The sequence below is a fragment of the Talpa europaea genome, assembly GCF_964194135.1.
Source record: "Talpa europaea genome assembly, chromosome: 9".
Classification (NCBI taxonomy): domain Eukaryota; kingdom Metazoa; phylum Chordata; class Mammalia; order Eulipotyphla; family Talpidae; genus Talpa; species Talpa europaea.
In genome coordinates this window covers 110,081,878-110,109,153 of record NC_140076.1, presented here as the reverse complement: position 1 = coordinate 110,109,153, position 27,276 = coordinate 110,081,878, and the positions used below count along the sequence as shown (strand labels likewise).

The following is a 27,276-nucleotide window of genomic DNA, read 5'->3' as shown; positions in this document are numbered from 1 at the left end:
TTTTTAAAGATTTATTTATGCATACAGGAACTGGGGTGTAAGCCAGAGGTGCGGTGGGGGGGGGGGGCAGTGAGAGGATTCACCAGAGTCAGAGTGGGGAGCAGAACAGGTAGATTTACAGAAATACACTGGTGAGGAGAGCGACGAGTGGGGTGGGGAGGAGGCAGGCTCTGCTGCACCATGTGGGTCAGCTCCCAGGCCAGGGATCAAACTGCAGTGGCTGGCAATAGCTTGATACCACTGCCTTTAACCCCTGCACCACCAGGGAGGTCCCAATTCTCCTTCTATTAAAGGTGGCAGAGGATTTACGTTGCTAATAACTTTCTAGTTTGAAAAATACATATGTGCAAAGTCTAAATCATGAGGTTGTGGATTTTTGTTTGTCGTATTCACTGCTATATGAGTTGAGTCTAGAATAGTGTTGATAAATTGTAGGCACTCAGATGTTTAACATATAAGGCGGTGATTAAGATTGTGAGCCATGGAGTCAGAACTGCATCTTGTTCTCATTTACCATTTTTAGCTCTGTACTCTTAAAACATCTCCTAAGTACTTTCTCATCCATGAGCATTAAATTAGACTTTTCTGTTTTTTTGATACAATTGAAATTGTACCATAAATGTGTCATGTATTGTAGCACATTTCGTACTTGCATTCTCTCTAGTGACTGTATAGCATAAGTTACTGCGACTTCTCCAGCGTTAGACGAGCATTTCCAGAAATTCGTTATTATTAAAACATTTCAGTGAATCTATTTGTAAATAAAGTCTTGTCCATTTCACATTTCCCCAGGATTTTTCTGCAGTGAAATAACTAAGGAAAATACCTCCACATTTTGTTGCTAAACTGCATTTCAGAAAGGTTACAACAGTTTACAACCATAAAAGTATATGAGCGCGTTATTCTTAGTCTACTTTCTAGATGGATTTTAATCTTTTGTCTTTGGTAGTTTGATAAGTGAATTATTTTCTTTATATACATTTTTGTTGCCAAATTGAAGGGTTTTTCTATGTTTTGTGTTTAATATTTTGAACACTGTGTGTGTACTATTTAATCATCTTCAGGACTGACTTTGTTTATATAATGTATTTCATCAATTCAACAAATAAGTGTCATAATGTGTCAAGCACTTTTTCTAGACTCTAGGAATTTAGCTTTGAGTAAAAGTCCCTGTATTCATGGAGTTATATTTTGGTAGTTTAATTCTTAACGATTTGCTTAAATTCTTTAATAATACACTGATACAATTTTATTTGCTACTCCCCTCCTTAGATAATAAGTATAAAAGCTTGTACTTTTTGTATAATCAAATATCAGTCCTTTTCCTAGCAGTTTTTTCTTTTAATCTTAACCTAGGATATTCTCATTCCAAAAATTTTATGAATATACAGCTTTTTATTTATTTATTTTTGCATAGAAGAACTGGGGTGCAGACCAGAGGTATTGGGAGGGGGGTGAGAGGATTCACCAGAGACAAAGTGGGGAACAGAACAGGTGGATTGACTGAAATACACTGCTGAGGAGAGCAGAGGACGAGTCAGGAGAGTCTGCTGCGCCATGTGGGTTGCTCCCTGGCCAGCCGGGGATCCAACTTGTGCCACAGTGGCTGCGGATACCTTCATAGGTTGCATCTTAACCCCTTGCACCACCAGGGAGGCCCAGCTTTCTATTACTTAATTGCATTTCTACTTTAATGCAATGGTTCTGTTTTTACGTGAACTTCCATTCTTTTTTAGTGGTACTTTAAAGTGTCTTGGTGATGCTGTTTAAGAAGTTATTCACAATGTCATAGAAATATAGTTTAAACAAATAATTAGGAATTCTTCAAAGGGAAAGGTATTAACATTCATTTTCTCTAAAGTTGCTTGAGTGACTTCTTTTTCCCTGTTTAAAAAAAATCCAAATGGCTAAAGGCTAGAGAAAAAAATTAAGTTAGGAAAGATTCTAGAGGGCAAAACGTCTTTTTCAGTTCTATTTTGATGTGCACTTAAGAGATGAGATGAGAATCAATAGCAGTACCAATCACCTAAATTCCAGCACCCTTTTTAGAGAAACTAGAGTCTTTCTAGGAAATTATAGCTCTAATCCCTTCTGATTCTGGTTTATTTTCCCTTAAAATGAGAAAAAAAAGAATCTTACCTCCTACCTGTAAGAATGTGTGATAGGACTAGTCTTGAGAATGTGGTTTTTGCAGCTTCCTAGCCTATATATCACAACTCATTGTGTTCTTACTTGAAGGACTAGTGGCTGAGCATGAAGGAAATATAACTTGAAACTCATAATCTAAGTCAGTGATCAAAGCAAGTGATTATGAAGTTAATTTCATAATGTTTGTCAGTAGAAGCTTCTATAGTCAACAATATGTGCTCATATGACTGCATTGTAAAATGTGGTCGTGCAAATAGAGCACAAAAATGAAATAAGCAATACTATAAAGATAGCATGGATTAGTATCTGAGGGACAGCTTACTTATAGTGAATTTTGTTATTTGTGTGGTCTGTGTCGTAGTCTTGATCTTAAGTTTTGGCAGACTTGTTGGATCTTACTAGATGGTCACTAACTTCCTAAAGGGGATGTTAAAGAACTAGGATTTAGAAGTATCAACTTTCATACTCTTCATCTGTGATCACCTTATTCACAGGAATCTTTTAACCATTTGTCTATCTGTGAGACAGTTTAGTTAAACTGGATAGTTAGATTTGTGGGTCCACTTCATTGGGACAGTGTAAATAACACGCTAAAAACAAATGAAGTATCGCTTCACTACTAACTCTTGTTAGAATACATGAGTAATCTATGAGCCATGAGTATTTCTAAAAGCTAATATTTGTCAGAGTAAAGATTTTATGTATATAATGCATATATATTATATATATAAGAAAGTTTAATGTTTTCTTCCTTAAATCCATTAAATACTCTTTTGTTCCCTACTTTAGAGAGACAAGTAATTGAGAATATTGGATTCTGTTTAAAGTTGTGGGATATGTAGAGGAAACTGGGCTGAACTACCTCACTAGCAGCCACCAAAGAGTGTCCTTATGGTATTTTCAAAATTATAAATATGGATAGGGATTATATTAGGGCTTTTAGAAGTACATTTTGGTTTCATCTTTTAAGTTAATGCCGTTATCTATTTGTCCATAGTATTCTGATTAAAATTGTATCTTGCTAAAGTAACCTAATGGTAAATTTATAAAGATGTAGATTGACTGTCAAATGTGTATAAATTGTTATTGATTATAGTTGTAAACATTGTGCTATGTTACCACAGCTGTTTGAGAATGGAGAACGTTTTTACTGTGTCATCAGATCCTCATCCCCCTCCTGCAGCCCCTCCTTCTCTTTCTTTACCTTTATCTTCATCTTCTACCTCATCTGGGACTAAAAAACAAAAGCGGACCCCCACGTATCAGAGATCTGTAAGTCAGGGAAGCAGTCATGCCAGCTTATTTTGCTTTGTTTTAAGAGCATGATGTGGGAAGGCAACTTTGATTGACATAACCTGTAGATTTACTTTCTAACTTCCCTAAGCATTTCTCTTCACGTTGGCTTTTGAGAGATAAGTTTAGTAGGTCAGGACCTTGCTACTTAAAGTGTGTCCAAGAATCAAAAGCTTTAGTATCACTTTGGGAGCTTCTTAGAAAATCTCAAACCCCTGCCCACACTGAATCAAGATAATGTGTTTTAACTAGATTGCCAGGTAACTTTTAGTTTAAGTGCGAGGTATAGTCCGGCTTATAGAGATAATAGGCCTTTCTAATTTTAATCCTCTACCATTTGACTTTGGCAAGTCATTTAACCTCTCTGTATCTGTTTCCTCATTGGTTATATGGGCGTATTGCTTTTGGGGGGGGCGTGATTTGCAAAAAAATTAATACATGTCAAACACAAAACTCTAGAATTAGAATTTAACTACTGCAGGTGTGACGACTTAAATTTGCTGGATTTGACCATCCTACACATTAACTACTCATACTTGAGTTTATTTTCCTACAAATTTGTTTCTTTTTTCCCCTAATGAAAACAGTTTTTATTGATGCCCACATTGCATTTAAACAAAAGTGCTTCTAAATCAAATTTTTAATGAAAAGGTCTAAAAATAGTTGTAAAGATATGGATATGTTGCTCCAGGATAAAATGTATAAGGTTGCTCCAGGATAAAATGTATAAGGCATAAGTAATCAGATTACAGACCTAAATTTTGCTAGGGATTTTTTTTTTTCAGTTTTGTGCTTCACTTAATAAAATAATTTGTTTTTATATATTTCTCAAACATGATAAAATGAAATATCCTTGTGATGGACAGTGTTTGATGAGCTAAAGAGCTTACATTCCATTACATTTAAGTAGATAATATGAAAATGTTTTATCTGATTACAGAAACAGGACAGTAGTAAGAGATTTCTCATTGTATTTGAAACACAGGTGAAGAATTCTTTAAATGTATCTATGAAATGATTGAACATTTTTTAAAATAAGTAGCATTTGCTCTCTTGGAGTTTTGTCTTAAACTCTTGGGTTCTATTTTGGGTTCTATTGAAGGCCCTAAGCATGCCTAACTCTGATATTTTCTAGTTTGAAGTAAGTGTTGCATCAAAAGTTTTACTGTGTTAATCTCTACTAACCTAACTGTGTGCCTTCAAGATGCATGGCTTATCAAATAGTTACAAGGTTTCTGTAATTTTGAGTTTTAGTAGGTGTTAAATATCATAGAGTCTTGGATGTTTAGGTTGCCATCTCTTAAATATTAGTTACTTTTGTTCTAAAATTGTTGTTTTAGTAATTTAAAGTTACATGAAGGCAGCTTTAACTTAGTTACTTTACCTTAATAGTAAACTCTAGAAAATGGTAAGTGAAAATTCTACCATAAGTGGGAGCAGTTCCCCAAAAGAATTGAAATTATTTCCTCTGAAATGTTTTATTAGGTAAATTAACATTTCAGTAATAAAAACACATCATCTTCTCCTTACTTACTACACTTTTTTTTTTTTTTTGCTTTTTATAGTAAAGAATTAGTGATTTATTAATCAGACCTAGTATGTTGTGGAGATAATGTACATATCTGTATATATTGAGTTCTTTTTCTTTTCAAAACAGATGAGCTTTGATCCAAACCTTCTCCACAACAATGGACACAATGGGTACCCCAATGGTACTTCAGCAGCACTGCGTGAAACTGGGGTTATTGAAAAACTGCTAACCTCTTATGGATTTATTCAGTGTTCAGAACGTCAAGCTAGACTTTTCTTCCACTGTTCACAGTATAATGGCAACCTGCAGGACTTAAAAGTAGGAGGTAATCTGTCCATTCTCCCTTTTTAAAAAGTAATAACAAATTTCTCTTCCATATCAACATGCTTATGAGAATGTTCATAGTTTGACCTATTAACCTGCAGGATAAAATGTATAAGGTAATCGGTTGGGTTTTTTATTTTTTTAAGTAATCACAAGGTTCTTTTGCATAGCAGCTTATTTTTGAGAGTTATAGTTTGGTTTTTAAATTGTACCAATTATTGAAGTGTATCTGTATAATCCTGATTGCTATTGTGGTGTTATCTGAGAGGTAAAAGACTGATGAAAGGATATCTGGAAATTTTTTTTTTTAGTAGATACTTGAATGATTTTTATTCCCCTTATACTATTTAGCTACATATGAGATTTTTAAGTCTATGAAAATATTAAGCTTAGGTAATGGTATTTTACCAGATACTATTTCTAGTAAGGCCTGGGGAAAAAAAACTTCAATGGTCACCAGCTTGGACTATATGAAAATTTATCTTGGTTGACACTGTAGAAATTACTTTCAATTATGAATGTCTTATTAAAGGTCTGAAGTTTCAAGGTCTCCATACACTTTTTTTTTTTTTAATTTAAAGCACTGTTTGAGAAAAAAAAGTTAAACAGTAAGCATGAGTATTTGGTGTACCAAATACTCTAAGGCCTAAGAGCATTGTTTTGATTTGTCCTATTTTTTGGAAGTGAGGAAACAGGTTACAGAGAGGTTAAGACGAAGAAAAAACTTGCCAAAGGTGGTTGTTCTTATATTGCCTCATTTACGGTATGTGTAAATGTCACGAAAACGAAGGTTAAGATATGGCTGTCTTAGGCTTAAGCACTGGTTGTGACATGTTAGTGTGTATCAGAATTTCCTGGAAAGCTTGTTAAAACACAGATTGCTGTATCCGAGCCTCAGAGTTTGTCTTTGTATATTTCTAAAGTGGGGGCCAACAATTTGCATTTCTACTAAGCTCCCAGATGATGATACTGCTGCTGCTCCATCCAGGGACTGCACTTTTGAGAAGTACTGATCTAAGGCAATTCAAATGCTACGTTAAGTTTAGCTTGAAAGTGAGATACCATTTTGCCAAAATTAGTCCAACAAAGAACACTTTCTTTATTTTAGATGATGTTGAATTTGAAGTATCATCTGACCGGCGGACTGGGAAACCCATTGCTGTTAAACTGGTGAAGATAAAAACAGAAATCCTCCCTGAAGAACGAATTAATGGACAAGTTAGTGACTTTAATGCTTTGTGTTTTCTTAGGGCCCTGCATTTGCATATCTTTCACATCAGAAAGGGAAGATTCTCCCCATCTCCTCAGTTTGCACGCAAGAGAGCTGTAGTATATAAAGATTACTATTTTAAAAGTATATCAGAAGCACTGGCATTTCTTGACCTAAATAAAAATGTGGTCAAGATATTTTTACATATAACCCTAAGCCTAGACTTGCAGTCAGTTTGTGTACTGTAAGTTTGAAACTTGGCAGCATGACATCCTCTTGTGGATCATATTAAAATGCATCCCTATGTATAGTATAGAGGATATTAAAATTCAGTTTATATTGCACAGTGCTACTCCTGAAATGATTAGCAATGGAAATTTTTTTTTTTTTGACTGGTAGGTTGTGTGCGCTGTTCCTCACAACTTAGAGAGTAAATCTCCAGCTGCCCCGGGTCAGAGTCCAACAGGGAGTGTATGCTACGAACGTAATGGGGTAAACTTGTGTATTTTTCTTAAACCTTTGCCTGATCCACCATGTGATCTATAAGCGTACTTTAAAATTCAGAATAGAAAACGTAAGCTGCAGTTGATAAAAATCAGTTTTAAATTTGATTTCTAAGAAACTTTGAGTGCAGCATAATCAAAAAAAAAGGAAAAAATCCATAGGACTTCCAAGTGTCTTAGCTTACCCAAGTGTGACCTTAGTTAGAACATTAAGGTAAAATGCTCCTTTTGCTCACTTTTTTGGGGGTTGTGGGCAGGGGGATCCTTTATCTGGTTCTTTTTAAGCACTAACTCCAGCCTTTTTGTTTGGAATGCCTTATATAAAAATTGGTGGGTTTTTTTTAAAAATGTAACTACAGTCTCTGGGCAAATGCTTCCACGTGTGTAAGCTTTTTGAAGTTGGATTGCTGCTCAGCTGTGGGCTCACAGAAGTCATCAGCATCATGGAGGGAAAGTGTGTGTTTTATGAATTAAACAGCCTACTTGTCATAAAACATTTAATTTTAAGAAATTTGGCTAAAAATACCAGTTTGAGGTATTTAAGTAAGTAAATCACAGTATACAGTGAACAAGCATCCTGCCAATATAATAATAATAACTTGTTAATTCACAGGAAGTGTTTTATCTGACTTACACCCCTGAAGATGTTGAAGGGAACGTTCAGCTGGAAACTGGAGATAAAATAAACTTTGTAATTGATAACAATAAACAGTAAGTTCTTTTTTCCCTCATCTTTGTCATTTTTTTTTTAAATAAGACATTTAAAGCGAGTTAAAAGTCTTAACTTACAAATTTGGGTGATCTTTTAATCTATTCATTAGTAATTTTCATAATCTTTTAAACTGTTCAAAGTATTTGCAAGTCTGTCCTGTGGTAGGAACGATGTAGGGTGTCAGAAATGGGAAACAAGATAATTAAAATAGGCAGAACTTTTAAGGCACTGTCCTAGAGGTCAGTGAAGATTTTGTGAAAACAGTAGTGCTTGAAGTAAACATTGAGGAGAGGGTGTGTGTCATTAGGAAATTGAGAAAAAATTAGCATTCTGGGCACAGGAAGTAATCATTTGGGGGAGATGGCTGAAATTTAACTTGTTGAATTGCCTAAGTCCAAAGTAAGGTGAGGTTTGAGCTTTATCCCATGGTCATCGGAATCTTTGAAGGATTGTAAATGGAGTGTGTTTGCTATAGATTGTTGAATGTAGTAGTGATGGTAGATTTTTGGATCATGAGTGATGCTCTAAACTAGACACAGGGATATGAGAGTTAATATGAGAAAGGTGAGGGCCCAGTAAAGATAGGCAAAGGTGGTCAGGTGGAGAAGTCCAGTCACATTGAGAAAATAAGATCATTGAGTTTAACAAATAGAGGTATGTATTGGATTTAAAGAAAGGACAGTCCTACAGATCATGTTTCTGGCTTGGACTGCTAGGTAGATGAATGATACCTTTAACTAGAATAGGGAGATAATAGGAAAAGGTATTAACGGTTGGAAAAAATTACACTTTTATTTTGTAATTTGAGTTTGAGGTGTCTGTGGGTGTAGCTGGGTGGAGATCTGAATATGTCAGTACATGTATAGATCTGAGATAGGCTAGTTATAGGCAAGAGAATACAGTTCTGAGATTCATCAGTATAAACAGTTAAGGATAATAGAGTGATGAAAATCCCAGGGATAATTGTTTTTATTTTTGGTTAGATGAGATGAGTAAAGAAGTAAAACACACTATGGAGAAAGTGATAATGTATTTTTTTTAAAGATTGATTTATGTATGCATGCAAGAGCTGGGGTACAGGCCAGAGGTGTGGGGAGTGAGAGGATTCACCAGAGACAGAGCAGGGAACAGAACAGGCAGATTGACCAAGTACACTGCTGAGAGGAGCAGCGGGCGAGTCAGGAGAGGTCTGTTGCGCCATGTGAGTAGCTCCCTGGCTGGCTGGGGATCAAATTCATACTGCAGAGGCTGTGGATTGCTTCATAGGTTGTGTCTTAACCCCTTGTGCCACCAGGGAGGCCTGATAATGTATTTTCAACTGTATAAGGGGAAAAAAGATTCCAAGAGCATGTGCCAACTTAATATCTTTGAGCCTTGACTCTTGTAAGACTAGAAGAAATCAGACTTGAGTTGTGAGTATGGGTTTTAGTAATTCCAGTATGAAGACCTGACTTTAATCTCAGATAGGAAACAAGCAAGGCTTAAGTTTGAGGAGCAGGTTCATGAGGAGAGGGGTTATTCTTTATTAAATTCTTGTATGAGCCACCACTTGTATTAAACACTGTGGTGTTAATCCTCAAAACAGCCTCACCTAGTGAATATCAATTGTAAAATACCGTTTATTCTCACAAAATAGCCTAAAATTGTGTAACTTTTAAGTAGAAGTCATTTAAATTTCAATGTGGCTCTATAATCTTTTCACTACAATAAGATTTATTTATGCATACAAGAACTGGGGCACAGGCCAGAGGCATGGGGGTGAGAGGACTTACCAGAGACAAAGTGGGGAACAGAATAGCAGATTGACTGAAACACATTGCCGAGGGGAGCAGCGGGAGAGCCAGGAGAGGTCCGCCACACCATGTGGGTAGCTCCCTGGCCGGGGACTGAACCCGTGCTGCGCAGCTGTGGAGACCTTCACAGGCTGCGTCTCCACCCCTTGTACTACCAGGGAGGCCCCAAGTCTGTAAAATTTTTAATAAAAAGCATGGTCACGTTACAGTTTGTCCATGTGGTATTAAGGAAAATAATTGCTTGATGTACAATCTCCTTAAAACTACTACTACACCAACAAATAGTATTGTGTCTTTTCTAGTGAGTACCATCTTAAAAACAAAGTCAAATTTACATTGCAGTTCAAAGATAGACACAGTATATAGTAGCATGCAATATCTCTGGTTTTAATGAAAGTGAATGTCATTGTTTTTTAAAATATAGCAAATTTCTCTTATGATCACTGCATTTACTTAATTTTTATGGCCATTTAATTAGTAATAATGATAAGCTACTAAGTTTAGCACTTATTGCAAATAGGGGCCATCTCTTATCTCTATCCCTAATTTATTTGCTGTATACATAATACCTACTCAAATGTTTATTCACCAAAAGACTTTTCTAAACCTTGAGTATTCCCCAACTTTGGTTGTATCCAATTTGTGGCTTTATTTTTTTTTTTTTAAAAGATTGATTTATTTATACAAGAACCGGGGTACAGGCCAGATACACGGGAGGGTGAGAGGATTCACCAGAGACAGATTGGGGAACAGAACAGGCAGACTGACGAAATACACTGCTGAGGGGAGCAGCAGGTGCGACAGGAGAGGTCTGCGCGCCATGTGGGACTCTCACAGGCCGGCCAGGATTGAACCGGCACTACAGAGACTGCTGACAACTTCACAGCGCAGCGCTCAACCGCCTGCGCCACCAGGGCGGTTGAATGTTACATGCCCTTAAAAATATTTTAGCAGTCCAAGAGAAAAGTTATACATGTGTAACCAATTTAGAAGACAGGGGAATTTGAGCAAAAGTCTTTTGCATATAAAGCCATATGAGGGGCCTCCCTGGTGGCGCAAGGAGTTAAGACACAACCTATGAAGCTATCCACAGCCCCTGCAGCACAAGTTCGATCCCCCGCCAGGGAGCCACCCATATGGTGCAGCAGACCTCTCCTGACTTGCCCGTGGCTCCCCTCAGCAGTGTATTTCAGTAGATCTGCCTGTTCTGCTCCCCATTCTGTCTCTGGTGAATCCTCTCACCCCCACATCTCTGGCCTGTACCCCAGTTCTTATATGCATAAATAAATAAATAAATCTTTTTTAAAAGGATAATATTGATAAATTCTTGAAGCGCCAGAAAACTAGTATTTCTCTCTTAACTCAGCAGTATCTAACCAAGCCAATGCACTTTTTTTTTTTTTACCACCACCCCCACCACCCCTGCCCGATTATTTTTTGTAGTACTGGTGCTGTAAGTGCTCGTAACATTATGCTGTTGAAAAAGAAACAAGCCCGCTGTCAGGGAGTAGTTTGTGCCATGAAGGTAAGTATCATTAAATATGAGAAATTTGGGGTTTTTCTTTGACTATTTTAAGTCTTACACTTCAAACCCTGCCTTTCGTTTTTCATTCTTCCCTTAAAAATAGTTCCAATATTTCCCTGTTAAACTCCAAATTAAATTTTCTAAGTTACTTAAATTGATTTTCTTTAAAATGGGCCATTTCACTGATACATACTTTACCAAATATATTGCCCCCACCAAAGTACAATTTTATGAGAATTGTTGCAAATTGCCATAAATTGTACAGTGAATAATACTTAATGTTCAGGGTTTTTTGTTGTTGTTTGTTTGTTTTTTGGCTTTAGGAGGCGTTTGGCTTTATTGAAAGAGGTGATGTTGTAAAAGAGATATTCTTTCACTATAGTGAATTTAAAGGTGACTTAGAAGCCTTACAGCCTGGAGATGACGTAGAATTCACAATCAAGGACAGAAATGTAAGCTGGTTGACTGACTTATGTTTGGCCTTTTAAGAATCAACAGTGAATTACATTTGTAGGAAACACTTAAAAAATTTCCCCTTACACGCCCTTCTGACTTAGGGTAAAGAAGTTGCAACGGATGTCAGACTATTGCCTCAAGGAACAGTCATCTTTGAAGACATCAGCATTGAACATTTTGAAGGAACTGTAACCAAAGTTATCCCCAAAGTACCCAGTAAAAACCAGGTAAACAGTCGTTTTCATGAGTTGTCTTTTGCCTCGTTAGTAATATACCAATATGGTGTGGTTTGCAGAAGTTTTACTCCATTTGATTAATGTAATTATGTTATACTAGAACAATGAAATATTTAATGTGTACAATTAAAGGAGAAATCACTGATTAATGCATCCATGAATTTTTAAAAAATTGGATGGTGATATAGAAGATATAGAACTAAAAATGCTGGTAAAATTGGACAAACCATGTTGACTGCCATTCGGGTGTGTATTTCTCTCATGTGTTTCTTTGGTGGGGATGTGTGGAGATGAATGCAGTGGTGTCATTGCTAAGGATATGTGAAACGTAGAAAACTGAATTTTTACCTCTTAAATATATCTCAATATATGAGTGGTGCAGGATTAAGCAGTGTTGTGACTTCATGGTTGTATTGTGTCACCATAGAATGTGCAGCTTTCAAATTGGACTTTATGATGCCAACCCCATTTTTTCCTTCAGGGAAATGTCTGTTTATAAATAACATGGGCTTGCTGTGCATTCTTCATGTTTGAATTAGAACTAAGAAGGGGAGAAATACTCAGCTAAAAGTTTTTCCTTCTCATCAGAATGACCCATTGCCAGGACGCATCAAAGTTGACTTTGTGATTCCTAAAGAACTTCCCTTTGGAGACAAAGATACGAAATCCAAGGTGACCCTGCTGGAAGGAGACCATGTTAGGTTTAATATTTCAACAGACCGACGTGACAAATTAGAACGAGCAACCAACATAGAAGTTCTATCAAATACATTTCAGTTCACTAATGAAGCCAGAGAAATGGTAAGTGCTGGATATTAGATTTGAGGGTGGGGAGTCGATATTGAATATAAGTTTGTAAAACTGTATTAAATTCTTTTACGTTGACGACAGTATTGGGCATTTACCTTTGAACACAAACATTTCCGCATTCCACTTTGGCATCTAATTCTGCTAGTTACCTTGATACAGATGTGGAGTTTTAGAATGAAAAACTAAACAGGATAATTTCTGAGGTCTTTTGAGAATTAGCGAGTCTCTGATCCTTAAATATGAACACTTAGAAGATTCAAGTTCATCTTGTATCCAAAATAGATTGTCCCAAACTTTTTCCCTAAGATGTTTCAGTAGCCTCAAGTTTAAAAGGTTTTGTTTCTTTTATTTTACATTAGAATTTTGCTTATACCAGAATTGTTTTTCAAACATTTTATAAGCTGGGTTTTTTTACACGTGAGCTTTCTCAGGTGTAATTTATAAATAGTTCTGTTTGGGCCCATAACATTTACAGTATATCTCAGCTTAAGATTTTTTTAACCTTTGCCTTATGGAGTACTGATTTTGTTTGGCACTTGATTTGTTCTTTTAACTTAATAAATTTGGAGATCCAAATGTGTGATTTTTTTTTTTAAAGATTTATTTATGCATACAATAACTGGGGTGTGGGCCAGAGTTGCGGAGGGGTGAGAGGATTCATCAGACAGAGTGGGGAACACAACAGGCAGACTGACTGAAATACACTGCTGAGGGGAACAGCGGGAGAGTCAAGAGAGGTCTGCTACGCCATGTGGGTAGCTTCCTGGCTGGCCAGGGATCAAACTCACGCTGCAGAGGGTGCAGGATGCTTCATAGTGCTGCGTTTTAACATCTTGTGCCACCAGAGAGGCCCCAAATGTGTGATTTTAAAAATTTAAATTTCTCGCGCTGGATCTGTTTTGCTTGACAATATGAAATGCATTTTGGAGTAGCTTGACTACTATCAGTATTTAGCAAAGATTGTCAGAATATTGTTTGGGCCATATTCAAAACTGCTTTTAAAATAATCTTTGCACTGTGGCAATGCAAGGTATGTCATTGATAGATTGATAATTTTATTTCAGTGAACACTTGCCATGTGCCAGCAACTATGCAGTCATTGGAAGATTGATAATGCTTTTGTTTCAGTAAATATCTGAATACCTACTATTTGCCAGTTACTCTGGATATAATGCCTTCACAGAACTGATAATTTAGTGAGGTAGGGCTAGAGGGATGAGGAAACAATTTTCTCACTAAAATACTCTTCTAACCTAAATTGAAATTTCTCCTTGTTTGCAAACTCACCTCAGATTTTTAGATACACTAGTAATGCCTTCATTAAGGTATCTGGATTATTGGTCTGTAGAGTTTTGAAACTTCTGGAAGGTTGCTAGTGTTACTGACAGCTCATTTGAAATTCTTTTTTTTTTTTTTTTTTTCACTTACTGTGTGCTTTGGACAAATTGTTTAACGCCTCTGTCTTAATTTCCTTGTCTTTTAAAAGAGGATACTACTACCAGGTTTGCAGAATTGAGAATGAAGTGAAAGAACATTGTGTATATGTGTTTATAGTCCCATAAAACTTTTCCTAATCCATCTTGGCATCTCTGGGGTCTCAGACAATTGCTTAGAGGGTAATTTACATTTGTCTAAAGCAGTGAGTTCATATTTGCTAGAAAAATTAAAGTTTTGATAGAGAATTCAGGTCATTAATAGAATCCAATGAATTTAACTTGATGCTTTCAAACTTACTGTTGTCTTGACAAGCTTCACAGCCAGTGAAAATATTTATTTTACTTTCAGGGTGTGATTGCTGCCATGAGAGATGGTTTTGGTTTCATCAAGTGTGTGGATCGTGATGCTCGTATGTTCTTCCACTTCAGTGAAATTCTGGATGGAAACCAGCTCCATATTGCAGATGAGGTCGAATTTACTGTGGTTCCTGTGAGTAGTTCTTAAAAAAGTATTGGAAGGGATGGGGCAGGGGGAGGCCGAAACAATCATAAACTAAAAATCAAAATCAACAGGCAGCTATAAATTGGAGACATTCCGCAGGGGAGGAGGAGGGGGAAGAATCAAAATGGGTGGGAAGAGCACAAGGGACTGTGATGATGGTGAGTTGGTGGTGGGCATTCCACGGGGATTACGCCAGAGAGAAGAAAGCATACATTGTACAAGAACGATTTAAAATATATATATAATTTTTAAAAAATTAATTTAAAAAAGTATTGGGATTTCTTAATGTTTCTTTTTTAGTTTTCAAGTTATTTTTGTTCATCATTTGTAGGATATGCTTTCTGCCCAAAGAAATCATGCTATTAGGATTAAAAAACTTGCAAAGGGCACGGTCTCATTCCATTCACATTCGGATCATCGTTTTCTGGGCACTGTAGAAAAAGAAGCCACTTTTTCCAATCCTAAAACCACTAGCCCAAATAAAGGCAAAGAAAAGGTAAGTTACACGTGATCAAAAAATTTTTGAAGCTCTTTCTCTCAATGTTTAAAGGGCAATTAATGCTCACACAATGACATAATAAAGGAGTTGCCCTTTCAGAATTCCCTGTGATATTAATCGTGAACTAATGTAAAGCAAAATCTTTTATCCTCAGCATTGACATTTAAGACCGGATAATTCTTTCCTTTGGGTTGGGGTGGGGTAGGTGTTCTGCCCATTGCAGGAGGGTTTAGCAGCATCCCTGCCTTTTGCCCATTGGAGGTCAGTATCCCTCTTCCTTTACCCCCAACCCCCTATACCTACGTGACAGCCAAAAGTGTCTGCAGATAATGCCGTGTGTCTCAGTACCCCTAGATGAGAACAGCTCATCTGAAATGATAATAATTAGCTCTTGAACAATGTGGTGGGTAGGGAGAGTGAGAGCACTGACCCTGAGCTGTGGAAAACTGAGTGCAACTTTAGTCAGCCCTGCATGTCCATGTATAAAGCGGACCCGCACAGTTTAAGCTAGTATTGCTCAAGGGTTAATTGGATTTGTCTTCCAATCAGTTTAAAAACTGTGCAGCTTTGGGTAGAAATAGTTCACTCATTCGGGGCCTCCCTTGTGGTGCAAGGGATTAATAAGCAACCTATGAAGCTATCCTCAGCCTCTGCAGCAGGAGTTCAATCCCCAGCTGGCCAGGGAACAACCCACATGGTGCAGCAGGCCTCTCCTGACTCACCTGCTGCTCCCCTCCGCAGTGTGTTTCAGTCAGTCTGCCTGTTCTGCTACCCACTCTCTGGTGAATCCTCTGACCTCCCACACCTCTGGCCTGTACCCCAGTTCTAGTATGCATAAATAAATCTTTTTTTAAAAAAAAAAATAGTTCACTCATTCGAACTCCACTTACTGAAAAATTCACTGAGTGGGAAATAAAAAGATGTCTAAGATGGCTTCTGCTCTCAATTCATACAGAATATGTAAATGTTTTTATGAAAGGTCAACAGGCAAGCGCTGTCAAAAGTTCTACATTGGTGGGATCTGGGGGTAGTTTCGCTATTCACCTTCAATAGGTGAATATAAATGAGAGAAAGAACATTCCTCATAAAATATAGGTACAGATGAGAAAAATTAAGGATTTCTTTACAAAGCAGTAAGTGGTTAGACAGAAGGTAAGTTTGTGTTTTGTTGTTTTTGTGGCAGTGAATTGGGGGAACCTTGGTATGTTTTCTGTTGATTGTATAGCCATGGTCAAGTTTAACCTCCTCAGAGTAGCAATTTGTAAGATGAGGAATAAGGGTAATTGGAAATGGTTTTATTATAACATTAAATTTGATACTACAAAGCACCTAACATTGTCTTTTAAATTGTACATGTTCAGTGGATATTGTATAGCAGTAATAGGAGTATGAATGAAATGAATTGGTTTGAAATACACAGTAGTTGGTAGGGTGTTCTAGACTTTAGGAGTCATCTAGATTAGGGATGTGGGTATTAATTTCATACAATACTTGAAACCATTACAACAGTACATTATATAGTTACTATGCAATGTCATGGTTTACTGTAAAATTCTGTATATATAACCCAAAATTTGTTACACATTTGAAGAACTAATCTTTCTGGTATTTGTCACCAATTTAAGTGTTATTGTCAAAACATTGGAATATCATGGATTAATCCTCTGAGTAGCAGATGCTCTAAACTGCTAGATCTTGTAGAAAATTAAATTTTCATGTATTGGTTAGTATATACATTATGTATGAAATAAGGGAGATACAAGAAAGGCAATACAGAAGCTACAGAATTTCCACCGGATTAAAGATAAATGCCCAGTTTGATTTCTGTTGGCTTTAAAAATTACACAATGGGCGTGTTATTTATTTTCAATAAACTTTCCTCTCAACAGCAAGAATTAGGTTCTTACAACTAAAAGTCTCAATTACAACAGATGGAACCTGCCCTAGATAAGGCAAGACCTCCTCTCCCATATAAAGTCTGTTACAGTTGGAGAACCCTGGAATAGGAATTTTCTACAGTTGTGCCAAGGCTCAAGGGTCTGTAAGGAGAGTACCTACTTACATTGCTTTTTGTTCTTTTCTTTGTGTGCTGCCTATATCTCTTTAGGAGGCTGAGGATGGCGTTATTGCTTATGATGATTGTGGGGTGAAATTGACTATTGCTTTTCAAGCCAAGGATGTGGAAGGATCTACTTCTCCTCAAATAGGAGATAAGGCAAGATAATTTTATTTATTTGAGAGAGGGGGCGTTAAAAGTTGTCATCTTAATCATGAATACTGCAAAATGATTTCTTCACATTTTACCAAGTTACTACAATTTGTGTTTATAGGTTTTAGTATATGAACATCCTCCTGTTTAAAATGAAGCCATTTATTCAATACAAGAAGTCTAGCAAATTCTTTGTTAAAGATTTTTGAGAACTGAGCATTTAAATATTAGCTATGTCTAAAACAATTAGATAAAATTAACATTGGGTAAAAAAAAATTTTTTAAGTCATTGAAACGTTATCAATAACAGAGACCTCACATTGCTGTTAGTTTTACTTCCACTTAGTGTATCTGTTTTTCTGATAGCCCTCCTTTAGAGAAAATTAAGAGATTCTTCCAGGAATCTACACTGGAAAACAAACTTGGATCCTTTAATGAAAAGTGGAATGATACATACAAATGTTAGTTTTGGTGAAAATTATTTCATTAGAGTATTTGCAAAGGATATTCGGAGTGGAAAATGTGGTCTAGTCAGAGTTAGGCATGGTGTGAACATGCCTTGGTATTAATGAGCATCCTTATTTGTTACAGGTTGAATTTAGTATTAGTGACAAACAGAGGCCTGGTCAGCAGATTGCAACTTGTGTGCGGCTTTTAGGTCGTAATTCCAACTCAAAGAGGCTCTTGGGTTATGTGGCAACTCTGAAGGATAATTTTGGATTTATTGAAACAGCCAATCATGATAAGGAAATCTTTTTCCATTACAGGTAAGGAATACCTTTTAGGAACTAAGAGCTTACTTTTGATTGTTTATTTTCAGAATTAAAACATTTCCTATTGGGGGCCTCCCCAGTGGCGCAGCGGTTGAGCGCTGGGTCGCGAACCTGCCCGCAGCCTCTGCGGCGCCGGTTCGATCCCCGGCTGCTCCCCAGCCACCAGAGGAGGGTCCCACATGGCACGCGGACCTCTCCTGCGGCCCGCTGCTCCCCTCAGCAGTGTCCTTCGGTCCTTCTGCCTGCTCTGCTCCCCGCTCTGGCTCTGGTGAATTCTCTCACCCTCCCGTGCTTCTGACTGTACCCAGTGCATGTATAAACAAAACAAACAAACAAATAAATAAAATATAAATAAACATGCCTCTATAAAAAAAAAAAAAAACATTTCCTATTGGGTGATGATATTATTTGAATCCCAAATTTCATTTTGTAAAATTCATGACAATACATAAATGAAAATTGCTCATCCATTTCCATGTAGAGAACATGAAGTCACGGGAAATAGAAGGACCCACAGGACCTACAGCTGCTTTGAATGTTAGATAGGCAACTTCCCACTTTAGTAAAAGTGGGAAGAGAGTTACCAGAGAGTGGTACATTTGGTTTTGTAATAGAGCATAATGGTTGAGTACATGACCTCTCAGAACCAAACAGTTCAGATTTGAACTCATTTTAAACTTGAATCCAGCTCTGCCACTCACTGCATATGTAACTTACTAAATGAAATGAACCTCCTGGTATCTTAGTTTCATTATCTTGAAGCTTAGGATAATGATACCTCCTTATAGGGTGGAGGTATTATTAAGCAAGCACACCTTGAATGTTGCTATAGAAGAAATAAAGGGACCTCCCTGGTGGCACCAAGGGGTCAAGTCTCAGCACTACCAAGCTGTCGGCACCACTGCAGCACAAGTTCAATCCCCGGCCAGGGAGCTAACCAATGTGGTGCAGCAGACCTCTCCTGTCTCACCTGCTGCTCCCCACTGTCTCTGGTGAATCCCTCTTGTCCCCCACACCTCTGGCCTATATACCCATTCTCTTGTTTCCATAAATATTAAAAAAAAAAAAAAAAGAATAAAGGCTATTTACTACTGTTGATGTTCATGGTAATTGCTTATTCAAATATTTTCTTTCCCCTTAGTGAATTCTCTGGTGATGTTGATAGCCTGGAACTGGGAGACATGGTTGAGTACAGTTTGTCCAAAGGCAAAGGCAACAAAGTCAGTGCTGAAAAGGTGAACAAAACACACTCAGGTAATGAATTATGACTTGATCCAGCCTGTCTTTTGCAGGGAGATGGAGAATAGAAATGGGGAGGAGAAAAAAAAACTTTTTTCCTAAGTAATTCTTAAGGTGTGAGACTCTCCACGCTTGATTGGCAGCATCTTCCTCTTTGTCAAAAATATGAGTTCTCTCTCTCTCTCTCTCTCACACACACACACACACACACACACACACACACGCACACCACCCCCCACTAAAACTAAGGATCATCTATTTTTAACAAATCCTTCAGGTGATACTGATGTGCACTGAAATTTAGGAGGCAAGGTCACAGATTTGCTTTATTTTTAATGCAATATCTTTTAAAAAATACATAACCTTTCAGATATAAATCTCTATGGGGCAGGAGAGAAAGGCATTACCCTTGAAGATTTCTATTTGAGAAAAATTAGTCTAAATGTGAAAAGCAGTGGGAACTTTAAAAAAAATTGTTGCTATTTAGGAACTCTGACTTTTATAGGCCCATCAGTAAACTCTCCAAGTAACACTTTATCTTGGAGAGACCTAAAGAAGTGACAGCCAGGAACATTCATTTCAATTCAGTAAATTGCTAGGTGCAAGCTAAGTTTTAGATACCAGGGCTACAGCAGTGAAGAAATCAAGCAGTTCTCTGTCTTCATTGAGTTTATTTTTTAGTGGACAATATAGGCAAACAAGATGAGCAAAATATTGTGAGTAGTATTTTTAAAAGGCAGTTAATACATATTCTTAAGATAATTCAGGGACGTATCTAAGTATTGGGGTTGCCATTTTAGAGACCAGAGAAAGCCTCATGAACAAGGTGGTATTTGGGGGGAGGCTCCCTGGTGGCCTAGGGGTTGGGTCTCAGTGCTGTCACCGCTAGGGCCTGAGTTCCATCTCCAGCCAGGGAGCTGACCCACATGGCACAGCAGACCTTTCTCAACCACTGCTCCCCTTAGCAGTGTACTTTTGTAATATCTGCCTGTTCTGTTCCCCACTCTGTCTCTGGAATCCTCTCACCCCCACACCTCTGGCCTATACCCCAGTTCTACCAAAAAAAGGGGGGGTGGTATCTGGTCATCTAGCTAGAAAAGCTGAAGAGAATAAGACATGTTTTAAATATGAATAGTTGTTATTTCCTGAAATAAATTTGTTTTAATGGTAGTTTAGAAATATTTCAGGAATAGGGCCTCCCCGGTGGCGCAGCGGTTGAGCTCTGGGTTGCGAAGCTGCCCGCGGTCTCTGCGGAGCCGGTTCGATCCCCGGCTGCTCCCCGGCCACCGGAGGAGGATCCCACATGGCGCGCAGACCTCTCCTGCTGCCCGCTGCTCCCCTCAGCAGTGTACTTCGGTCCTTCTGCCTGCTCTGCTCCCTGCTCTGGCTCTGGTGAATTCTCTCACCCTCCTGCACTTCTTCTTCTTTTTTTTTTTTTTTTTTAAGATTTATTTATTTACTTATGTCCTAATAACTTGCTTTTATTCCTCCTGTAGTCTAGGGTTTAACTAGAACTGTTGATGAGAGGTATACATGCTTGTGTTTTTTAGTGAATGGCATTACTGAGGAAGCTGATCCCACCATCTACTCTGGTAAAGTCATTCGCCCCTTAAGGAGTGTTGATCCAACACAGACTGAGTACCAAGGAATGATTGAGATCGTGGAGGAAGGTAAGAGCATCACTTTAGATTGTTTGGTCTTCTCTTTACCTTCAGATTGCTTGTTGCATTTGTTTTGAGAGTCCTTAAAAAATAAATTAAAAGCAACTCTTCCCAAACCCCACTTCCATGTTTGCTTTTTACATCCCTTACATATCAGGTAAGCCTGGTTAATGCTGTGAACAAATCACTGCTCTGTGAGCTTAGCACTGATAGATTAACAAACCACTCTTTAATGTATCATTTTTCCTTCCTGTAAAAGCTTCTTACTATGTTTCTTAATAACTAGGGTTCAGTGGAAGTCCTGCTACTTGTCTCCTGACCAATGCTACCTGTATTTTTCACTTCCTGCTTTTTCCCGCCATCTTGAATAATTCCCTGAGTCCTATTGCCACCCCCTCCCCTCAATAAGTACCACCAGAATGACCAATTTTGTGTGTAGAGTAAGTTGGCAGTAGAAACGAAAGGCATGGGTACTGGATCACTGGCATAGCAGAGTTACCATAAAGATGGATTGATGAGGGTTTGAACATACAATCGAAGATGATAGCTTGCTTACAGAGAGAAATCTTGTGTAGGAATCAGAGACAACATAAAGTCATTTGAGAAAAAAAGAAAATCTTGATAACATGTTCCTTTACCACAGGAGATTCGTGGGGATTTGTTTTACATAGAAACATTGCTGCCACATACACACCTTCAAACATGACTTGACTTTGTTTATACCTAAACTAATGCCAAGCCGCCCGGCCACTCCCACCCACCCACCTGCCTTAGGAAAAGAGCCATGGGGTATGGGCTGTTAACTTGTAACTTACAGGGGAATAGCAGTTACCTTTCCTCCTCTCTGACATGGATTTTCTACCTCTTTCCTCTAACTCCTAGCCGTTTAACTCAAACTAGTAATTAGATATAGTCCAAAGATTTTGTGGAAAAGGGTAACTTCTGAAATGCACAAGCCTGATTTTTTTTGCTAGAACTACACGAGTCACATTTCCCCCACTTAGTGAGGAAAACAGTTCTTTTATTTAGGAATACAACTGTTAATTCAATATTAGGCCATGGGTTTTGCAGTTCTAGATCTAGACTTCAAATTACTTAAATCTTCCCTGCTGCATTTCCTTCATCTTTAACATATGGCTACTGTCTTCAACCTCAAAAGATATATAAAGATTAGATATGAATCAGTGTAAGTTTAGTAAATGGTAGTTATTAATGCCTCTACATTAGACTTAATGTCTGGTTCTTCAGTGTGATTTGCTTGCTGGTAATGTCTCCTGTGTTTTGTTCTTGTATGTTTGTAAAGAAAACCTTCCCTTAACCCTGTGGTCATCAAGAAAATGATTTAAGTATTTTCCATTCTGAAGCTTTCACTTTGTGTTGATTGATGCAGTAGATTCACCATCCAGGCATCAGTGTCAACTGATAAGCAACTATCAGCCTGCACTGACTTCCAGCCAACATTTTACTTGAGGACAGAGGTCAGCAAATATGTTGGCTGGATTTTTGTAGATATAGTTTTATTGAAAAACAGCCACAGCCATTTATTTACATACATTTTTTGGTTGCTTTCTCACTATAATAGTTGTGACATAGACAGTATGATGTACAGACCTAAAATGTTTGGCCCCTAAGGAAAAAGTGTGCTGAACCTGATCTAGAAAAAAAGGTGCCTATTTAAGAGAGCCACAGTCAAAATAAAGGAGGTGGCATTCCAAAGAAATTCATTTATATTGTTTTCACCTATGCCTGGCATATTTAATGCACAATTAGAGTCAGAAATATTTTTGACTGGCTCATATTGTGAATTTAGGAAGAAGACAATCCAGTGGATCAGAGCAGCCAACCCATAGTGCTTTAAATGCCAGAATATTTACATAGTGAGATTGTGAGTAATAATTATTTTTAAATTCGTAAGTGTGGTTTAAAACTTAATAGCTGGTAAGGTGATAATGTTCTACAAATTCTTATTTGTTTTCATGGTAGTATTTAACATTCGTGATTTTATTGAAGCTTTAAAATTGAAACTCTTAGGTTTCAAAAAGACTTAGGGAATAGAATCCATTTTTTGCAGCTTACTATTTTATTGGATCTGTCAGCAGAGGAATATTGTGAAATACTAGCTCTTAGACTTTATACCTATTTCTCCCTACAGGAGATATGAAAGGTGAAGTCTATCCATTTGGCATAGTTGGGATGGCCAACAAAGGGGATTGCCTGCAGAAAGGAGAGAGTGTCAAGTTTCAATTGTGTGTCCTGGGCCAAAATGCACAGACTATGGCCTATAACATCACACCCCTGCGTAGGGCCACAGTGGAGTGTGTGAAAGATCAGGTAAGTAGTAGTGTTTCTGGATCTGAATGTGATTCTATTGGTTTGGTAATTGAATACTAGCCAAAATTTAAAATTTTTCAACCAAAATGAAACCATTAACATTTCAGTCATTTGGGCTTTCATTTCTACTTTACTTTTCTCAGTGGTTTGAGATAGCATATAAAAATTTGAAGACCATTACCAGAGGGGGCCTCCCTGGTGGCTTACCGGTCAGGGCTATCACTGCTATCACTGCTGAGGCCAGAATTCCATCCCCAGCCAGGGAGCTAACCCACATATGCTGCATCAGACCTCTCCTGTCTCCCCACTTCTCTTCTCAGCAGTGGGTATTTCAGTAGATCCTCCTGTTTTGCTTCCCACTTCCTGTTCTGCTTCCCACTCTGTCTCTGAATCCTCTCACCCCCTGCAACTCTGGTCTACACCCCAGTTCTTCTATGCTTAAATCAATTCATCTTTAAGATTTAAAAAAAAAAAAGTCAGAAAAGAAAAAAAATGGCTATTAGCAGAAAGAAAGAGTGGTATTAATAATTGACATTATATAATGAAGAAAAGTTTTGGCGTGAGACTTTCAGACTAGAAAGACTATAAGGCTTTTTTTTTTTTTTTCACTTTAGGTCAGTGTTTATTTGCAGATCACACAGAAACTGTGTGTAGAAGGATTCATAAAATAAGCTTAGGGCAAACAAAACTACTGGTAGGGAGATCTCAGGGAAATTTTTATGAATTCTCAGGATATTTTCAACAGCAGTGCCATGAACATTTTTTATTTTTATTTTTTTTAAAGATTTATTTATGCATACAAGAACTGGGGTGCAGATCAGAGATGCAGAGGGTGAGGGGACTCACCAGAGACAGAGTGAGGACTAGAACAAGCAGATGTACTGAAATACACTGCTGAGGGGAGGAGCGAGCAAGACAGGAGAGGTCTGATGCGCTGTGTGGGTCGCCTCCCTTGCTGGGGATTGAACTCACGCTGCAGTGGCTGCAGATAGCTTCATAGTGCTATGTCTCAACCCCCTATGACACCAGGGAGGTCCCTGTACATTTTTTTAATGGCCTTTGTAATGCTCTAATACAACTTAATTATCCTAGAAGGGGTCAAAATTAAATGTTTAAGTAACAGCTCCCTAATGGCTTTGCTTAATTCCAAAACTCAGTTCATATAATATATGAAAGCATAAAGCAACCTTTCTTTGTTTCGGTGAAGCTTTGGCCTGGATTTAAAATCATTTTTTGGGCCTCCCTGGTGGCGCAAAGGGTTAAGCACCGCACTGTGAAGCAATCTGCAGCTTCTGCAGCACGAGTTCAATCCCCGGCCGGGGAGCAACCCACATGGCACAGCAGACCTCTCTGACTCGCCTGCTGCTCCCCTCAGCAGTGTACTTCAGTCTGCCTGTTCTGTTCCCCACTCTGTCTCTGGTGAATCCTCTCACCCCCCGCATCTCTGGCCTGTACCCCAGCTCTTGTATGCATAAATAAATAAATCTTTTAAAAATATAATAAAATAAAATACATTTTTTTCCTTGATCTAAGTTTTACAGACCTATCAGCTGTTATGTTATAGGATACGGAGTATCAGTATTAATATCATGTCTTATAAACCCCTTCCAGCTAGGGTCAGGCATTGTGCTTCATTTAAAGTAAGGTGTTTTTTTCCCCCTAGGTTGCATCTCTTTCTTAGCTTTTGTTTTGTTTTATGTTTTTAGTTTGGCTTCATTAACTATGAAGTTGGAGATAGCAAGAAGCTCTTTTTCCATGTGAAAGAAGTGCAAGATGGCATTGAGCTACAGGCAGGAGATGAGGTGGAATTCTCAGTGATTCTTAATCAGCGCACTGGCAAGTGCAGCGCTTGCAATGTTTGGCGAGTCTGGTGAGTGTTGCTGGATTAGTAACCACCCTGAACTATTTAACTTTCTCTAATCTCTATCACATTTCTTCACTTTTCCACTACTTTTTTTTTTTTTAAATCTTCTGCCACATCTGGTTATTTCTTGACACTATTAGCGGTTTTTTTTTTTTTTTTTTTTAGCTTTAGTTTTCATTGCCTAAACTTTAGTCTCATATATGTGAACCAATGAAATATTATTAGGTACTTACTATATAATAAGTATAGAAAGGTTATGTATTTCTCTTTTTTGAAGAGGGTTTTTTTTCTTTTTTTTTTTTCTGTTTAGGGTTTTCTTCCATTTAACCCATCTTCTAGGTTTCATGGTTAAAATTCTAATTCTAGCTTAGTTCTGACTTTTGAGTGATTTTATTTATTTTTTAATTTCAACATTGTTAACCATGAGAGGAACTGGAAATCCCTGGAAACATTTCTTCACATTTAACTTTTCTGAGTATTTTTCGTATCTGCTATGTGTCTGTAGAACTGGACTTTCTGGCTACAGAACAGTCTTAGGGATAACCCTCCCCCATTGATTTTTTTTTCCATTTCCTATGATAGTAAACTTTGAGTTGGGAATAAAATCATAAACAAACTTGTCTGTCCTGTCTTGCTGGCTGGCTAGATGAGGCAAGACTTCCCCACACACAAACACCCCCCCTCATTAAAAGTGAGTCATTTGGGCAGTTATGTAGAAAACACTCCTTGGCAAGTACTTGCTTTCTTCCCACCAAGTGTTGCTCCTTTTCACCTTTTGACTTTGTTACAGTGAGGGCCCCAAGGCTGTTGCAGCGCCACGACCTGATAGGTTGGTCAATCGCTTGAAGAACATCACTCTGGATGATGCCAGTGCTCCGCGCCTAATGGTTCTTCGTCAACCAAGGGGACCAGATAACTCAATGGTATGGGGTCATGTAAGGTTTAAGCGTCCAACTGACAGACCAGCATAACTCAGAGAGCTCAGTGAAGCAAGGAGCTTTGGTATTGTTGTAAGTGGTGAAGATGTCCCACACATATTTGGTTCAACCTCTAATAAAATGGTTGCTCACAATAAGTACATTTCTTCTAGCAGCTTTCCTACCTGCCTGTGACTATATAGGTACCTCTTTTTCTTTCTCCATTTCCTAATAAACCTGTCCTTTAAAAATGTAAAAAAAAAAAAAAAAAAGTACATTTCTTGGTTTTCTTGATACTTTGAGCATAGTGTATGTAGATAATGGATTGTGAGGGATAACATAGACTTCCTCCTTTAGGAAAGAACTGATTAAGATCACTAAAAATAATGTTTTGTGGTTCGTTTTGAAATTACAAGTACTGATTGTTGTGCATTGAGGTCATTAACTGTAGTTTTATTTCTTCACAGGGTTTTGGTGCAGAAAGAAAGATTCGTCAAGCTGGTGTCATTGACTAACCACATCCACAAAGCACATCATTAATCCACTATGATCAAGTTGGGGGGATTCTGGTGAAGGGTTCTGAATATCTCCCTCTTCATCCCTCCCAAAATCTGGAATACTTATTCTATTGAGCTATTACACCAGTTTTAACACCTTCCTCGTGTTATGTTTAAAGAAAAATAAATAAATTTAAGAAAACCATTTTAAAATTATGCACAGTTGCAGCCTGGAAAACTTAAGGTGGCGCCTTATAGTATCAATTTTAGGAGCTTTATTTGGTGCATTTAACGCAACTGGTAATTGCAAAATTCACTTCGCCTGTATAAGAGAAAAATATAGACTGTTATCTTGTTGGCCCTATGAAATTCTGCACTTGATATTTAGTATATTCTCTACCTTCATTACTTCCGGCAAGATGTTCTGCCACCGCATTCGGTTGCATTCTCTTCCTTTTCCTTCCTGTTCATTATGCTTTAATTCTGAGGACCATATGAGGGTAGAATGTATTACCTTTTAAAAATTACAAAAATTTATATAAGCAAACATTTCCTTAAGTTGATGGCCAAATGTTAAAAATGTTATTTTTCATATCAATTATAATCTTGTCACAGTCCACTTAACGAAGTTTGGTTAGATTTCAGTGAAAATTAATTCCAGAGTAGGTTTTTTTTCTTCCTGGGTGTGGGGGGGGAGGGTAACTTTACTACAATTAGTATGTATGGTGCAGAATTTCATGCAAATAAGGTGTGCCAGCAGTGTGATAATTTAAAACGTATTTAAACAAAAACAACAAAAGGACGAAT

The 27,276-nt window shown here is 37.7% G+C and overlaps 1 protein-coding gene across 2 annotated transcripts; it reads left to right on the top strand.

The window, feature by feature from the left end:
• The first annotated feature begins 3,142 nt into the window (after positions 1-3,142).
• On the top strand, positions 3,143-26,577 carry CSDE1 (cold shock domain containing E1). Of its 2 annotated transcripts, XM_084242103.1 has the most exons (19): positions 3,143-3,420; positions 5,099-5,297; positions 6,405-6,514; positions 6,906-6,998; positions 7,623-7,720; positions 10,958-11,039; positions 11,363-11,491; positions 11,597-11,722; positions 12,320-12,532; positions 14,327-14,467; positions 14,811-14,975; positions 17,086-17,193; positions 17,779-17,954; positions 19,102-19,214; positions 20,750-20,869; positions 23,013-23,191; positions 24,898-25,061; positions 25,846-25,978; positions 26,440-26,577. In XM_084242103.1, exons 1-19 carry the CDS (start codon positions 3,283-3,285, stop codon positions 26,485-26,487), a joined length of 2,535 nt encoding a protein of 844 aa, XP_084098229.1. In that variant the 5' UTR covers positions 3,143-3,282; the 3' UTR covers positions 26,488-26,577. The 2 variants fall into 2 exon arrangements, with proteins under 2 accessions (XP_084098229.1, XP_084098230.1); XM_084242104.1 differs by lacking the exon at positions 6,906-6,998.
• Positions 26,578-27,276: the final 699 nt, after the last annotated feature.

What these genes read in the sequence shown, in the direction of transcription:
- CSDE1 (XM_084242103.1), top strand. Translation starts at nt 3,283, where the DNA reads ATGGAGAACGTTTTTACTGTGTCATCAGATCCTCATCCCCCTCCTGCA. An exon ending in GAGTAGTTTGTGCCATGAAG is followed by an intron (nt 11,040 to 11,362) that starts GTAAGTATCATT and finishes TTTTGGCTTTAG; the next exon opens with GAGGCGTTTGGCTTTATTGA. An exon ending in GGGGACCAGATAACTCAATG is followed by an intron (nt 25,979 to 26,439) that starts GTATGGGGTCAT and finishes ATTTCTTCACAG; the next exon opens with GGTTTTGGTGCAGAAAGAAA.